Raw genomic sequence first — 17702 nt, 5'->3', positions numbered from 1 at the left:
GGGCTGGCAGGCCAGGTCCGAGGCCATGTCGGGAGGCAGCAGAGGTGTGAGAAGAGGAAGCCTCGCTGTGTGTGAGGTTAAGCCCGAGGCCTGTAGTGGCCGTGTGGACGGACTGATAAAAGCCCTGGGGCCACGGCTGTGGCCTCAGCGTTCGGCCACACTTGCCGACACGCCGTGTCATTTAGCCCGCACTGCCGCCTAACTCAACGGCAACTGCTCATTTACAGGGCAGTGCGGGCTACCAGGAAGCTCTCTCTCTCTTTCTCACACACACACACACACACACACACACACACACACACACACAGAACATGGTACTGTATATACACATATGAACACATGCTGTGGTCCATGAGGCAGTTTTGTCTGGCAATTAGCAGAGGACAACGTGGGCTCACATTCATACACAAAGCAGTGTGAAACAGACACAGAATACACACACACACACACACACACACATGTGCGTGCACATACACACACACAGGTTTCCAGGGAAAGCAACTGGGTCACATGAATGACCAGACGGTGGTTTGGGTCTGTTGTCCCGTGGCCAGACATGGTCAGTGTGTCACTCAGAGACAGGAGAAAGGAGAGAGGAAGTGCGGCTACCACAGGTTTGCAAATGCCAGTGATTTGTCTGCACAAACATGAAAAAACACACACACATACTCATGTAGCACTGACAAGATTGTCAGGTTAACAGGACCACAACAAACAGTTCTCACTGACTGCACATTTATCACTTTGCCCGTCAGTTAATTTCTGCGTGAATCTGAAGCAATGTGAATCATTTCCTGTTTTTTCTCAACACTGTGGAAGAAGCAAATAAGTAGCAGAAAAACTAAAAAAGTAACATTGGTATCAAATGACAACTCACACTGCTACTGTAGTAGAAAATGAACCTAGAAAATGAAAAAGTGTGAAAACCACAATCAGGTTAAATCGCTTTGCAGTTTCAGAGGGGGGAGAGGCCACACATGGCCACAAACGCTCAGGTTTCTGTTATTCATCTTTTTTTTTTTCCAGCACAAGGAAGCTCAGGTAAAAATAACTCAAAATTATTGTAAAAGTTAACATTTTCAACCTGAACTGAAAGTTAATATGTGTTCATATTAAGTTGAGTTAAAAATCAATTGATGAAAATCGAGAAAGAAAAACTGACACAGAGGAATAAGGGAGAAGGACCCGAGGTACAGTAAAGTTGAGCTGGCAGTGCTGCTTCTAATGAGACTAAGATTATGATACTATCAAGTGGTAAGTGAGGGTGGAGGTTTTGCAGGCCCAAAACCACCGGTTCTTACAAACACAGATGTGCTGTGAGTCAGACAAACATAAAACTAGCACAAGACATACATAGACATTCAAGAACAACACGCTCACTGTTGTTCAGTAGTCAGACTGACACTTTCCTGTCTCCTAGCAGCGGCTGCAGCCACAGTTACCTCTCATTTTCTTACTCGCACACACTCCTGTCTCTTCTCTTCTCTTGTTTGCGTTAATACTTTTTAATGCCTCTCCAGCTCTTCTGCACTGGCTCCAGCGCCCTCTGCAAACCTCAGTGAGCCACAGTGGTGCAGGCTGCCGCCTAGTTTGAACTCAAAAGAAAATAAAATGTTTCCAAAACTTGAACGACCAATGAAAAGCAAGAGTGAAGACAGCGAGTCAGAGAATGAGAAGCATGGAAAGTACAAGCCCCGAAGCGCAAGAAACCAGAGAAAAAGCAAAGACGATAGCAGGAGAAGGGAGGGAGGGAGGGGAGGGAGGGGAGGGGAGGGAAAGGCCCGGTGACCTCACGTGACATGTGACGTGGGCTCCACCACTCACGGAGAGGAGTGTGTGTGTCTCTCTGTGTGGAGGATGGCGAGGAGGATGCAGATACACTGTGGCTTTTAGCCTGTTACTAGCACTGACGCTCCAGTCAGGCCACCGTCATCGTGGGAGAGAAAGACAGACCACGCTATCAGACTAGCTGGCTAACCTCAGACCTTTAGCCCCCCCCCCCCAGCGTGATAGAGGACCACAAACCCAGCCCTCCTCGCCTGCCTGCTTCCACCAGCCAAAGGCCCCCCTCTCATCTCCAGCCTTGGTGAGTCCACTTCACACCTGAAGACACTGCTGTTGCCTCTGTGTAAAGCCGCTTCTCCCTCTCTCTCTCTCTCTCTCTCTGTCTCTCTCTCTCTCTCTCAACTGCCTTGTCTTTTTCTTTTCTTTCTCCTTCTGACCCTGTTCTCTCTCAGACGTCTCCTGGTGCTGCTGCTAACACATGCTGCCGCTGCTCTCTCTGCAGGCTTGTGGCTTGGGATTCCTGCGGTAGTCACAAACCCTAGATTCTTGGTTGCAAATGGGGCTCTGAGCTCCAGGAGTTTCATCCTCTCTCTTCTCCCTTTCTCGCACTTCACTTCAGCGTTTCAATCTTCCCTTTTCCTCCCCTTCCAAAGGTCGGTGGAGATCGACTGCATCGACGGCTCCTCACCGCTCTGACTTCCCTGACATGGCATCCAACAGCATCTTTGACTCCTTCTCCAGCTACAGCAGCAGTCTACTCAGAGGTGAGTGCTGATCCTCCCCTCTGCCCCCCCCCCCCCCCTCCTCCCTCTTCCACCCCCTCCCTCCCACCTCCATCCATCCCTCTCTCCAGTTATCTTGAATATGCAGCTTCACTACCTGTTTCCTTTTTTTTTTTTTCCTCAAATGTCTTCTTGTTGTGTGTGAATGCATTTATCTCTCTGTCCACACACACACACACACACACACACACACACACACTCACTCAATCACTCACAAAGAACGATCTGATTCGCGCGGTATAGCCCTCATCTAGTTGACTGATATGGCCCTTAAATGCCTTCTCCTCGCCGCTCCTGTGTTTTCTGTAGGCTTGATGGAGTAGGGCCATAATGGGATTCTCACCACAGACATTCATTATCAAGTGAAAGTCGGCGCTCTCACTGCGAGAATACGAGCTCACAGGCTCCATGTGACTGGGCCCTTTACCGGAACACAGCAATACAAAAGAGAGCAAAGAGAAAAAAGAAAAAACAAAACAAAACAAAACATATTAGTGTCTCTCACTCTGCTTTACTTCCAGGAGGTACTTTTGGTCTGTGTGGTGAGGTGAGTGCACTATAGTTGGCGACGCCACACAACAGGCTCAAAAGGAGAGGCCATTTGTTGGCATGGTGATTCCAACGAGGCGGCTTTTGCCCACAAACAAAAAGGAAACTTTTACCTGATTTTAACTGGAATTCTATCTGAGTGTACTCCTCTAAGTAATGATAAACATCAAGTAGACTTAAGTAGGCGGCCAGGGAACTCAGTTGTTCCCACCGTTAGTCACTTAACCACTGAGATGGCCACCGAAAAGGCAGCAGCACAAAACAAAATCTCTGTCCCAATTAAGGCCTCGTTGCTGTGTTAATTAGAGACAGCCAGAGGAGAAGCACTAGCAGCTCCTAATTGTTTGCAGAGTATATCTTAAAATCTCTGGAGCCTCACACACACACACTCATACAGCTAGACAGTCAAAAACACACTCACTACATCTGTGTCTCACATGAGAACAATCCTCTGATATCGTCAGCGGAACCGCAGTGACAGGAGATGATGTTTCAGTGTTCTCACAGCTTCTACAGACACCAAGGCATTTATAGCTTCCTCCTGACAAGACTCACCCCCCCCCCCCCCACCCCCCCATCCTTCTATTCTCTATAACCGCTGGATCTGAATCCCTTTATCTCCTCACCGTTCACAGAGGAGAGTGTCGCCAACTTCAGGTTCACGCTTGCCATTCATCGGGCTTTTGAGTCTGTTCAGCCTCTAACGTAACGTGCGCTCTGGCGTCCGATTTGGATTCTGAACCCTACCGAAGCAGGGATGTGAGACAGTGGGTCAAAGGGGGGAACGAGAGACAAACGATTAAAGCTGTAATCATCCATTGGAAATCATTACTGAACATGCAATATCCTTTTACAATTCATTCTGTCAGGAGGCTGAAACCGAACTGCGAGAGAACAAAGGCCAAGAGTCATTAAATCCTCCGGTTCAATCTGAAAGCATTTCAAATTGGGACTACCTCATGTAAGCAAAATACCCCAGCGGTTAGTTTAACAACTTGCATTACACAGGCAAAGCAATTTGGCAAGTTCTCTTTTTTAGACTCAAATCAAACTGAAATTAAGAGGAACGGTTACAGAGAATCAAGGAGACTGTTAAATGTCTGGCTCCCAGAGCGCTCAATTTAATACGGTGTGACATGAAGCTCATGGAAATACTGGATTCATCTATCCATAGGGCAGGAGACACTAATTCATTTGAAAAAATTGCGCAAAGTGAAAACGCACTTGTGAAAGTTCCTGAAATTCTAAAACCGATTTGTAAATTTCTCATTTAAATCAAGTAATTTTGGCCTTTGGTAAAGCTGCACAATATGGTAAAAATCATATTACAATTATTTTGCCTGATGTTTAAACTGCAATATGATAATTTCAGCATCATAATTTTCATTGTCATTAGAAAAAAGTCATGATTTGATGGGGTCTGCACTAAACAAACATGTTTTTTTTATCATATCTGGGGGGCAAGATATATAGGCCAGGGCATCTGTAGCACTTCATTATAATGCTGTTTTGTCAAGAAAGCGCAATGTGATCTTATTGTTAAGTTATGTTATGTGATATTTCTATTAACTGTAGAGTCCTTACCTTCAATTTGTGTTAAAAATGTGATTCAAAAGAAACAGGGCACTATCACAAATATGAGCACAATACAAACACTAACAGCCTGTGCTGTAGGTGTTCACTCGCTAACATTTGAGCATATCTCTCACTGCAGACAGAGAATACATGTAAGCATGTGATGTGCAACATCAGATGCGCATCGCGTGAGAAGCGAGCGGACGCCTCACCTCAGAAACCTCAGTCCTCTGCTGAAGCTCACACACACACACACACACACAAACGCGCACACACACACGTAAAACATATGACACACACACACCGAGTCACAACGAGAGCAAACAGACAGACAGACAGACAGACAGACAGACAGACAGGGCAGCTGTCGTTCTCATGGTGTCCGACTCTGCATCAAGCGCACGGAAAAGCTACTAACCTGACAGTTAGTGTGCTCAGAGAGAGAGAGAAAGAAAAAGAGATGGAGAGCTTTGCGTCAGCAGGGTGTTAATCTGATGCAGACTCACAGGGCTGCTGCAGTTCACTGATAATAACCACAATGAGGCTACACCTGCTAACCCTCACACAGCAGCAACACTATTTAATCAGAAAGCTGCATTTCTGAGACACTTTTGCGCTTTTCTTTTCTTTTTTTTTTTTTAAAGCAGTAAGCTCCAAAAAAAGCACCGGACTTTCCCCCTGTGAAGCAGAGTTGTATAAACTTTACAGAGTTTTCCGATCCGGACACATTGGCAGCGCATGCATCAGGTGGGGTACCTGGTTTATAGCAGCTGTGATTGGGCCTGTGTGGTGGCTCATATCCTTGGCTCACTTTCTGTCACCGCATTTTCCTCCACTTCGCAGGGCCACTGTGTTCCCGGCTGGCTGTTTTATACAGGGGTCCGTTTTTTTAGAGTGTTACGCTCTTGGGAGCCAGCTCCCTTTGTGGCAGAGAAAAAGGCCCCGGTTTATTAGGGTGGGAATGGTTTTATATGTTTGGCTTATTGCGCTGCATGAATGGAAGTGAGGGCTTGTGTGTGAGAAACGCGCCATGCCTCACCACACTTGTAGCAAGGTTATTTTGGAGGATTCTGGGAGGTGGTCTGGTTTGTTCTACAAGTTTTGAGGAGTGAGAAGCCTGAAAGACTCAGCGTGACACAGAACGCATCAAAAGGAGTCATTCACACGAGATAAAACTCTAATTTTCAAGCTAAGAACCACTGACAAATAAAAAGAAAAAAAAAAAAAAAGGCGCAGGACGGTAGCTCAAAAAAGCAAAAGGCCATAAATTTGATGGAACACATGGCCGGCCTCTGGTGGATTTATTAATAACAAAGTCGTATGGCGAAGAGTTTTTTTCTCCCCTCTTAAATTAACATGCTTGATTGGAGCCCGTTCAAAATCCTGCTGAGCGTGAGGCCCCTGAGTGACGCCAAAACATGAGGACTGGGCTGAAATCTGTAACCAGATATTAAGAGTTTCAATCTTCTAAAGTGAAAGCAAATAATAGAAAACTCATGACAGCCACGGAGCGGTGAAATCCTGTCTCCAATTTAGCATAGTATAATATCTATTTATAAAACTCTGAAGGCATATTGGATAGAGGGAGCGCTCTGGACTTGATTAGGGCTGTAAATGTTTTTTGGAGGTACTTATTTACTTTTTGGTCCGTCTCGCCGTTTTCACCGTCTGTCAACACGGCTTTATGGGGAACACTTTCAGGGGTTGCCAGTAAGATGGCTTCCAGGTAGGGTATGCAGAGGGCTGTGCTGATTATGTGGTCGACTAATCCCAAACCTGCCTCCGCCCCTGTACGTGCATTTCTGGCTCAAACCCCCAAAGCTCGGCGTCGCGTTGGTCAAGGTTAAAGTCGTGCTAAGTGTAGTAGTAAATACAATTTTCTGGTGGTCGGCGAGCAACCACAGAGGCCAGATTCTTTTCAGCCGATCTGATAATATGGATTTAAGCTGTAAAGGTTTCTCTGACGGAGGGGGAGGAAAGGGTTGAGCAGCTTCTTTCAACAAACAGTCCTGTAGCTCTAAACTGAAGGTGTGTCGACTCTGAGGCAGCATCCAGTGAGAGAGGGGGGCGAATCAGATCTGGCAGAAAAAGAACCCTCAGCTTGGTGTCCTTCAAAACTCAGTTCATCCAGAAGTTGGTCTGCATGTAAAACTCTGCGATGTGATGGCGCATGGCAGCTGCGAGAGCGGCGACCTCAGGGAGATGAATGCAGACCACACTCGCTGAGGTCAGGCGGAACAGAAAAAGGAGCGAATGTGCGCTCCAGTCTTTCAGAATAATTAAAGAGCTGCAGTTGAAAATAATTAAATTGAAAGGCCACAAATGTCCAGATATGATGTGAGTGATGTAAGAGGAATTCATAATGTCTAGACCAGCCTCTTTAAAAAAAGCAATCGAAACAGGAACAAACGACATGCCGGCAGGGAAAATATGCAGACTTTTGAAACACGCTTGCGTAATTGGATAACGAGGTGGAAATGATCACAACATAAAAATTCTTTAGCTTGACTTTTTTAAGAAGCCATGCCCATACCGGATGAGGCTCCTCAGTTCCTCTGACTCACTTCTTTATGGTTAATTTGCTCCGCTTATGAGCTGATAATATTTCATATAAACCCTTAAGTTAAAATGATTATGTCCACATCACTGTTATTAGGCGCTTCGTGATCTCATCCATCCCGCACGGCGCACGACTAAATTAAGGAAAAGCCTTTCTCGCAATTTTCTGTTTGTTAATTTTGTTTTAAACCTACGCCCTAAACCACAGCTTATTACATGGTAGGGCTGGGACAGTAGAAAGAAAAAAAAAACCCACCAGTATTATTGTAAGCTAATTTATGTATTATTAACCTAAATTTATGCAGCAATTACGTCGGTGTATGGAATTTGCTTGCAATTTTCAGTCAAGCTGGAAATAGGATAAACAATTCAAAAGTAAAACCTGAAATAAAACGCTGCAGGTTGAGTATGTTTTCAGTAACTGGCTACAATTAGAGAGCTGTGACCTGAGCTTGACTCAGATGAAGAAGACTTATTGTTTAGACCCCTCCCTGTATCGTTTAACAGATGTTGTCAACAACATCCTTTCTGCTGCACCGAGAAGCAGGAAAAGCCAAAAAAAACCAAAAAAAAACCTGTCTGTGACTAAGCACAACGTCGATTGCTGTGCACTTTTGTTTTTAACATTACAGTTGCATTCTAACCCACAAATTACTTTAATGGGCAGGCATGGGTCTGGTCGGCAGCACATAAAATGACTCAAAACTTATGGAGATCCCACATGTTCAGAAACATATCAGCAGAGATCAACTTTTTTTCTTTTTTCTTTTTTTTTTTTTTTTACATTAGATGGAACACAGGAGGAGCAGAGGCTTTTATTTTATCATGTGTGAAAGTTTAGCAAAGATCTGAGGCGCAGAGGAACTCATTCTGTCACCATCAAAGGATTTTAAAGGAATGTTTTTCGCAGACTAAAAAAAAAAAAAAAATCCGTCCTCCAGACTGAATCTTCGCGTCATTATGTGCAACTTTAATCATGCTCAAAACATCCTTATAGCCTATCCCTCTTCCCATAAGCAATAAAGAAAAAACTTAATTACGGTGGAGGAAAAATGCAGATAATGATAGGATGTGAGAGGCTGCAGGCAATGAAATGTTTTCAGATTCTCCATTTTCCCAGATTTCTTTTTTTTTTCTCTCAACTTGTTTACATACAGTTAATTGTCGTTGCTGCAATAAAACATGTTTTTGGGCTGCTTCTTCCCTCCCCTCAAACATAACTTTGACCGCAGGGAATTGATTTTTTTGTGGAGACAGCCTTTCAAAAATGGGATTTCAGTTCTCTCTTTGCCTGTTCATTGGGGAGTACGAATAACTGGCTGTGCTCACTGCATCAGTAATGGGTCACCGAAATGTGCTTTTTCAATTTAGAACTGCAGAGGGGGGATGTAAATTTCAGCATTTAGTCTCATCATTTGTATTTCTACTATGAGATGAGTGAGGGAAGAGTTTGACATTGTGTGAAATAAGCGTACTTGCTTTCTTGTTGAGATTTAGATGAAGGGATTGATACCCCTCTCGTGTCAGTTCAGTATGAAACAGCAGCCAGTTAGCTTAGCTTTGCATAAAGACTGGAAGACAGCTGGCTCTGTCCAATAGTAACACATCTGCCTACCCACTCCACTAAAACTCACTAATTAACACATTCTGTTTGTTTAGTTACTCAAGTGTAAAAATGGCTGGTAGCCTGGTGACCACAAAATGACAACTAGACTATGAGAAGTCACTGCGCCTGGCAAAGAAACATCTGACACATAACCCCCCATAAAAACAAATATTTGCTCAAATTTCGAATTTTGTACCAAGCACTGCTGAGTTTATATTGGCCGTAGTCTTCCTTCTCGTCAATATAATGGAACGAGATGGCAATTGACTTGTGGTGGTTTAAGTGCCAAAAAACTATATTTGAAAAGCTCAACAGCAATGACTCTTTCCAAAATATCATGACCCAGCTACTCGAGATAATCCGCAGCTCTCGTTGTGAGCAGTTTCGTGCTCAAACTATTTTTTCTTTGAACTACACCTGCCAACTGTATCTGTGGGGACAGAGGGAAGCGTATCTGCTCACGTAAGACAGGCTCATAATCGTGACGGTGAGGGACGTGTAGTTCGGTAGAAAGAAAAGAGCTCCGACGTGAAACTGCTCACAACAAGGTCTGTGGATTATCTGGAGCAACTGGGTCACGATTTCTAGAGGGAGATCTAGAAACACTGCTGTCAAGTTTTTCGAATGTGTTGTTCAGTGCTTTGACAGCCACAAGCAGAGTTGCCATGTCGCTCCACCATATTCAAGAAAAGGCAGACATCCCTGTGGCCAATATCTCCAAAACTCAGCAGCTCACATCAAAACAGTCTAGATGGATGAATAACACGACAAGTCGGGGGAAAAAATATGTATTTTTGATTTTGGGGTGAACTGCCCCTTTAAGTCAATTTCTTTTATCAATTAAAAATTCATTACTTGAGTTTGCTTGTTCCGGACCACTCTACATAATCAAAATTCTGGCAGAATTTACAGAGCAGTCTGTTAGCCCTGTATCGCAGCAGGTTTTGCCCTGAAGTAAACTTTAGTGCGCTTGTACTTTCTCTACAGCTGCTCACTTCTGTATTGGCTCAGTAGGAAACACCATGCCTGGGATTCCCCCTCAGCTGTGCAGCAGAAGTGGCCCCTCCATCTCTTCTCCATAGTCTGTCTGCTGTGAGGTCACTCCGTCTGCTACGCATGATCTTCTCACGGTCGCAGACACCACCGTCACGAGCGCAAACAAACAGGGAACTTTATGGTGTGAACACATAAACCGAAACATATAGGCTACATGCGCACACACACACACACACACACACACAGTCCACCACCTGAGTTTTTTTACCCCGTGCTGAGTCAGAGAGGAGCAGTGCATGTCAGCATGATGTCCGTGACGTTTTCCCCACTCTAAATGCTGTCTGACCTCACCGTAATAGCTGGTCAGGACTAACATATGGTCTCCTGATGCCTTAGTCCAGCAGAATTACCCACACGATGACTAAACAGCAGAGGACTTAACTGAAAAACATCAGTGATGGCTTTCTTGATTTTATAAAGTGCCAATTTGTGTGTCGTGCCTTAAAAAAATATTTAACCGACTACTGTGTACTGTGGTTACTCAGAGTACCTATCCAGTGAGCATTCCCTGTGAGATACAATCTTGTTGAGTTTACAGTCCGCATAACCTAGAAAATCTTCAACCATTTCATGTTGCATCAAAGAGATAGACTTCTGCAACTGGAAGTGACGTTTTACAGAATAATATAATTGTTTGCAGTTTTGGCAAAAAGGGGATCATGAACTAAATAGCAATAAAATGACCAGAATAACACAAACAATAAGTTGGTTTTCAACTTATTCACCTTAGTCCAGCAGCCAAAACAATAAGTTGGTTTTCAACTTATTGTTCGGTCCCTCTCAGTTTTCTACGTGTTAGCATGACAGCTAGCTGTGCTATCACTGCCAACCTGGCAGAAAGACGCTTGTGTTAGCAGGGCCTGACGGACTCGAACACAACTTTCCCCCTTTAATCAGTGCGATGACATAAGAGGCAGACGGCGAGCCAGTCATTCAGTCAGTATAGAGTTTGATTAACCTAATCACCAGGCTCCAGGCTACTGATTGGGTTTACAAACGCTCCTTGTCATCGTTGTGTCATTAGCCCGTCGTTAGTCGTGGCCGCCTTGACGTGGAGCAGCGACGTGCCGCGCCTAAACACAGCAATCAGGGGATTAGTGTGCAGTTACAGCAAAGCCTCAGTGGACGCCTGAGGCTCTGAGTCAAAGAGGGGAAAGTCCTGCCTTACTATGCTAGCTCCACGTGGCCAGGGTGCTAACTGTACATGGGCAACGCCACAACTGATTAGCAGTGGGGATGATGAGAGGAAACATTCAGTCACTTCGGACACACGGGTTTCCCCAGTGGTTGGTTTCCTGGACTCCAATTAAGCAAAGTGTTTGACTAAAGCAATGATTTGAATGGAGGGATTCCATTGAAAATACGTTTTAGCCTCCAATTAGGTTTGCTTAATCTAGAACTGGGAATGCAGCCCAAGGACATCACAGACACAGAGTTGCATGCAACACAAGGGACTCTGTGAAGTGGCTGTAGAAAGACTGGTGACATTTGGAGATTATTTTCTTTTGACTTTATTTTGAAATCAATTAGAATGATTGACAATAATCACTTACTGTGCAAAAGATTGGATTTATGAAGAGTGACAATATTATGTGTCTGAGTGCTCTCCTGAGCTCCTTGGCTTGCAGGCTGAGAGTCACCACACCCTTGTTTCCTTATGATGAAAAGCCGTAAGGGCCAGCCGAGTACTTTCCAAGAGTTGTCTCACGTCTGCAGAGGAAAGTGGCACGGACACTTGTCAGGAAACCAGCGCCGGGTTCCTGCTCGAATCTGGTTGGATTCTGCGGTGAGTCAAATGGTGCTTGGGAGGCTGAACCCCTCTGAAGAGGGAAATAAATGTAAATTCAATTTTTGGGGGCTCTTTGAAGTCCATTTGCACTTGAATGAGTGTGACAGAACCTGGAATGACCCCTTTTGAAAGAGTCCCTTAACAGCGATGAAAGGAGTTGAAAAAGGGACAAACACTGATGACAATGGTTGAAAAGTTGGAGACTTGTACATGGTGTGTGTTTGTGGGTGTTCACAAGAGGCTGTGCTTGAATGTGTGTGAGTTGTGTAAGACATGCACAGACAGCACGGATTATTGAGTTTGTCTTCTTAAAACCATTTGAATGTGAATACACAATGGAAAACAATCCGTTTGGCCCAGTGCCTGCCTGGTTGGCAGGGTCCTGTCTGACTTGTGTTTTGCTGGTTGGCATTCATGCCATTCATTTCATACACTACATACCTCACCGTGCTCCTTCACAGCTCCAAGTACCAGGGACCTAGTCTCAAAAATAAAAACATGTGGCTTTTGTTGCAGAGAGGAATGAACAACAGCATTCCATGTGCAACCACATCAAAGGTCCCCCGCGCCAAGGGGCTAAATGAGGGCAGACTGTCCTGCTCGCCCATCCTGACATGACTGCCACTAATTAACCCGAGATCCAGAACTGACACTTAATCTTCATCATTTTTCTTCGCATCTTCACTCTAATCTCCACAGTTTTTTAAATGTGCATGGCTCCTCTTTCGAGAAGGGACAGCCACACAACAAGCACAAAGGGGCATTGTCTGCTGGTGAAAATGTGGTTTACAGGCTCTGTTATAATGGCTTGGTGGTTGCTGGAAGCCATGCGCACTTCCTAATATTTGACTCACATGCGATTTCATTTTGAGAAAAGACTGAGCTATGGAGCTTTGCCTTTGTGTGAGGGGGACGCCTCACAACTTATTTTCTGAGCCGACAGGCCCCCTCCCCGCTCCTCACCCACTCTTCCCCTCTCTGGTGGCGCTACTATATTTGTGTGGGATCTCTAGCGATGGAAGGGTAGACGCAGGCTGCGTTGCCAGTCAAACGTGTTCGGGCTGTCAGACTGAACGGCTTCCAGCGCTGCGATCTGGCTCCTCTCCTCGTCAGTAGGAGCTGTTTGATCTGACAGAGAGACTCCATTAGAGACACAGGGAAGTTCAACTGCTGGGAGGTTGGATGGCTTCAGCAGTCAGAGTAGCAGCCCAGAGAGGAAAAGGTTTGCACACACAGTCTGGTTGCAATCTTGGTGTCTGCGCTGTGTATCTATAAATGTCTCTGAGTATTACTTGTCCTTATACTACAGTAGGTGTGTGTGGTTACACTTTGACGTGCAGCGTAAGAAAGCCCGACTGGGTTGACATATTTTGGGGCTCTGTCGGGCAAAGGGGTGATGACGCAGTGGATAATTATATCATAAATGTGCAGCGCTGCTGAGCTGCAGTGAGGGGGAGAGAGGGAGGGGTAGAGAGGGAGGGGGGGGGGGGGGGGGGGTTCAGGCTGAGGCGGTGAGAAGAGCAAGTAAAACGTGATATCCTCTTGAACACACACCATATCTAACCCTCAGTCTCACGGTGGCGATGACCTCATAAACTTGCGCCGCAGTCTAACAGGTTAGGGTAGACGCTTGTGTCAGCGGTAGACAATGGTTTGATAAATATGCATCGATGGTTCAGCCACAGACCGTCGCTGCACTCCCTACATTTAATGTGGCTTCAACTTCCACTAATCAGGAGGAACTCTGACAAATGACTCAATTCGGGAAGACATAGTAATAGACAAAGTAGTAATTGGGGGATTGGTACTGTAGTGAACCTGGGGGGGATTTCATCACCAGCTTGCACGGTGTGATAGCTGTTAAAAAGGAGCAGGGAGAGTGATTTGATGTGGCTCCTGTGAAAGTTTTGTCTCCTCATCTGTGTGTGGCAGCTGGGCTCTGGCATGGGCTCTGGCACCGGGGCTGTATGGCAGTTAAACCGTCACTGGCAGGAACCGTAAATCTTTTGCAGAAGGTGAATGCAGCACGACAGCAGCACAGGTGTATGTGCGAGTTTGTCGCAGGACAAGAGCTGCTTGTCTGTATGTCTTTGTCTCTCAGCCACACTGAGGAGCAGCCTCCAAAAAGTTTAGCTAGACACATTTGGCAAAGTCAGAGTGAGTCAGGATACTCGTGCGTGTATGTGTGCGGGTGTGTGTGTGTGTGTGTGTGTCTGTAGGGGGTGGGGGTGCTGTCACTTTGGCAACGCAACTGCACATATTGCAGCGATTACCACAGCGGAAAAATGTTTTTCTGCAACATGCAATTACTACAGATTACAGATTGCCGTCCTTGCATCAGAAGCTCTCGCTAGAAAAGGAGAAACACAGTCCGACTGTGTGTGTATGTGGATTTGTGTGTGTGTGTGTGTGTGTGTGTGTCGTTACACACAAATAGACAGACAGACACGGAGACAAAGAAAGATGAGAAATGATTATAGCTCACACTAAAAACCACAACTGAAAAAAATGGGGGAGTTGACGTATTTATGGGACTCATTTAGATTTTAAAAGTTATGCTGACTTCCAGGGGTAAATAAAGACCCTGGAAAAAACACAATCTGTCCTTCAGTGAAATGACGAAAAGTCGAGCGGGGTACTTTTCTCAGGCCTCTGTCTGTCATCATCGATATTATGAAAAACAGGCACTGACGTCCTCGTGAAGTACACAAACCTAAATTCCACCAGTCATATCAATTTTTGGACTTTACATTTTGTTCCAGGTTACAAATCACCATGAATATCAAAAAGCTTACTTCAGGTCACACTAAACAATATAGCCCAAAAGTGGTGCCCCGCAGCAAGGCAGGGCCCTATTTACAAACCCACCAGATCAAAACTCAACCCAAACTGCTCCTATAATAGCACTGGGGCCTTCTGGTGAGCTTACCATCCAATGCTACTTTTAGTGGGTTTCCAAAGAATAAACAGGCATTGGAACCACATCACAGGCTGCTGACTGTCATCGTTGGGTGAGTGTACCCGACGGATGATGTGAGGGCGGAGCGACCGTGACACCGGGGTTTACGGCGAGTTCCCCCCTGCCTGACTCGGGTGTGGTGTGTGCCATTGAACTGCCACTGAAAGGACAGGAACTGGGGGCCTGACCACGTTTAACCCCGAACTCCGATCACAGTGAACTCATCAGAGCGTCTCACTGGGCCTTTTGTGATTTTTTTCAGTTATTGTGAATAGAGGAGTAGTTCTAATATAGTCCTGTTTTCGTTGCATTAAAGAAGGGTGATGTACAATCAGATATGCACACACAAACTAAGCCCCCTCTAGAACGATGGTGGAAGAAGTAGTTTATCTTTATCATCTTTAAGTAAAAGTAACACATCTCCATTACGAAGAAAACTCCTTAATTTTAAAGATATAACAGTTCTGCATTAAAATGTCTAAAAATGACTAGACATTAGTAAAATATTTTGTCACATACATTATCCCTAAGTTCACTCTAGATACTGACGTGTTTCATTTGGTCTCCTGCCACTTTTAATTTCCGGGAGAGAGTCAGAGAGTGCGGATGGTTAAGTTAGCGTGAATAAGACTAAAACATTAACTCGGCCGTGAACAATTCTGTATGAGTAACATAGACAGAATTTGACCATCGCTAGTGGTTGCTTAAAAATAAAGACAACAATTCTCATGATCCCTTGCTACTTACAACTTTTGTAAACTTTTTTGATTGAGAGACCCCTAGTGGCTGAAATGACATACTGTACATTTAAGGTCCTACTAGTAAAAGTGTAAAAGTGCAAGTCTCAATCGCCAAAGTATATAGTACAAAGTATAAAGTATAATAGTAAAGGGTAAAATGTGATGTTACAATAGCACAAATAGAAGAAAGTCATAAAGTCAGCAAATGAATGTCAGCTACAAAGCAATCTCTATGTAGAGTTAGCCAACATTAGCTCACATTAACCACCACAGGCTACTGGTCATACCAGGACCAAGTACAGCTGTAGTAGTTAAACTGAGTGTAATGTACAGACAAATGGTGCTATTGATTGATGGTGAGATCAACTTTTCATTAGTAAGACAAAGACTCTATATTTTTCTTTCAAAAATTACATAGTGTCGCTTTAATGTACCATAAGGACTAAAAATGGTCCCTGTGCAGAAAGGTTTTAATATTAGATTGTTAGGAGTGACGCATTGGTGTGGAAGGAGCATTTTGCTGTTGACTGTCAAGTGAAGCTGGTCTAGACAACTTCATATAGAACATATTTCAGTCATGTGGTTCCCAACCTGATGTTGGTTCCTTCCTCCCCTCCCAGGGTCACAAGATAAATCTGAAGAAAAATTAATACTGCGACACATATTTGTGTACGTTATCAAACAGTTATTTAAATTGGACCATCTGCAAAGTTCACAGGGAAATGTGCCTTTAGTAGGACAAATCATTGATATCTGAAGTCATACATGTTCACAAAGCAACATGTTTGGACACCACTGGTTATCCCTTAATACAATGTTATACTTAATAGACTTACATTATTATTATTTTTTTTTTCAAACTGAAAAGCGACAGGTAACTTTAGCCATCAAATAAATGTAGTGGAGTAAAAAGTACAATGTTTCCTTGGGAAATGCACTGAAATAGAAGTATACAAATGCATAAAATGCCAATTAAAATACTCAGGTAAAGTAAAAGAACTTCAAAACTGTCCTATGTGTGTAAATGTATTTCATTACTTTCCGCCACTGCTCTAGAGAATTGCAGAACATCAAAGTGGCACCACTACCAAACTCATCCCATCATTTATTCAATATGAAATGAAGTGTCGGATACAAATACATGCCTGGTATGTTTGAAAATGAATGTAGTCTTTAAGAAGTCCATTTACATTTAGCAGACAGAAATAAAAACATAGTTGGAGTCGTCCCCCAACAGCCATTACGCTGCTCAATTGATTCCGAGGGCTTTTATAAGCCCTTGGCTCCGCTCTGCACCTTTTATAAAATGTAAGAATATTAAAGATGCATGAGATGAATGTGCTCATTGTCTCCTCTGGTGACTGCCGCGTCTCAACTCATCACGCTTGCATAGTAATTAGCTGCTCGGTTTTGGCGATGTCACCATCCTCTTCATCATTTTTAAGATAATATATACTCTAAACGCCTTCAAGGATCTGGAATTAGGGGCTGACACTCTCATGAGTTACTGGATGTATAAAGTGCTACGAGGGGGAAAATTATAGAAGAAAACTATAGAAATTAAAGTAAAAATAAAGTTGTTTTTTTCTTTAACTAAAACAAAGTCTGAATACACAAGCACATTCCAGTGATCATTAAAACTAACACAGACAGCCCTGGTGGGGAAAAAACAACATACAAATTTATATGATCAAAATTGTTCAATGTGTTTCCTATTTTCTTGTCTGAACATCAAACTGGACAAAAATGACCACCAATTGTGATGTGCTGACATATTATGTAATCAAAATTTGAAGAGAGAATCAGCCATCAGAGAAGTGCGAGCCCAAAACCCAAACAGTCTGTACCCACTCACTGTTGTTTAAAAGTTTCTCCATATACTTGTGTATATAAACACTCCAACGCTAGAATATGATTTGGCTTTGAGGGGCCTGGCACAAATGGCTTTGGTGGCTTACATCATGCTTGGAAGTCTAATCACAGACACTCTTGTCATATCAAGCAGAAAAAGTCCATTTCATAGCGAGCTAAAAAAGAGGGAAAAAAAGAAGGGAAGGGTAAACAAGCTTGGCGTTCCACAGCCACCGCAGAATTCATCATTCATACAAAAAAATACCCTGAGCCCCAAAGTAGAGCTAATTTAATCCGAGAGGAATAAAACTCCATTTCATAGAAGTCGTCCATTCAGAACACTCATATTTCCACGGAGCAGAAACCCCCGGCTGAAATTCGAGCAGACACTTTTCGGAAGGAATGCATTCGGTGGGTTGAGGGCCAAAGCTCGCCCTGTAATTTGTGAATG

At 44.1% G+C, this 17702-nt stretch overlaps 1 protein-coding gene across 2 annotated transcripts in view; it reads left to right on the top strand.

The window, feature by feature from the left end:
• Positions 1–1965: 1965 nt before the first annotated feature.
• runx3 (RUNX family transcription factor 3) overlaps positions 1966–17702 on the top strand; it is a 49755-nt gene continuing 34018 nt past the window's right edge. Inside the window, exons 1-2 of one of the 2 annotated variants that reach the window (XM_030391770.1) lie at positions 1966–2086; positions 2439–2549. In XM_030391770.1, coding sequence (XP_030247630.1) covers positions 2492–2549 — 58 coding nt within the window. In that variant the 5' untranslated portion in view covers positions 1966–2086; positions 2439–2491. The remainder of the gene's footprint in view (positions 2087–2438; positions 2550–17702) is intronic. The other variant, XM_030391769.1, reaches the window with a different exon arrangement.

Source organism: Sparus aurata, chromosome 16 (genome assembly GCF_900880675.1).
Source record: "Sparus aurata chromosome 16, fSpaAur1.1, whole genome shotgun sequence".
NCBI classification, from domain to species: Eukaryota; Metazoa; Chordata; class Actinopteri; order Spariformes; family Sparidae; genus Sparus; species Sparus aurata.
The sequence above is the reverse complement of the archived record's forward strand: the minus strand, read 5'-3'. Positions and strand labels throughout refer to the sequence as shown.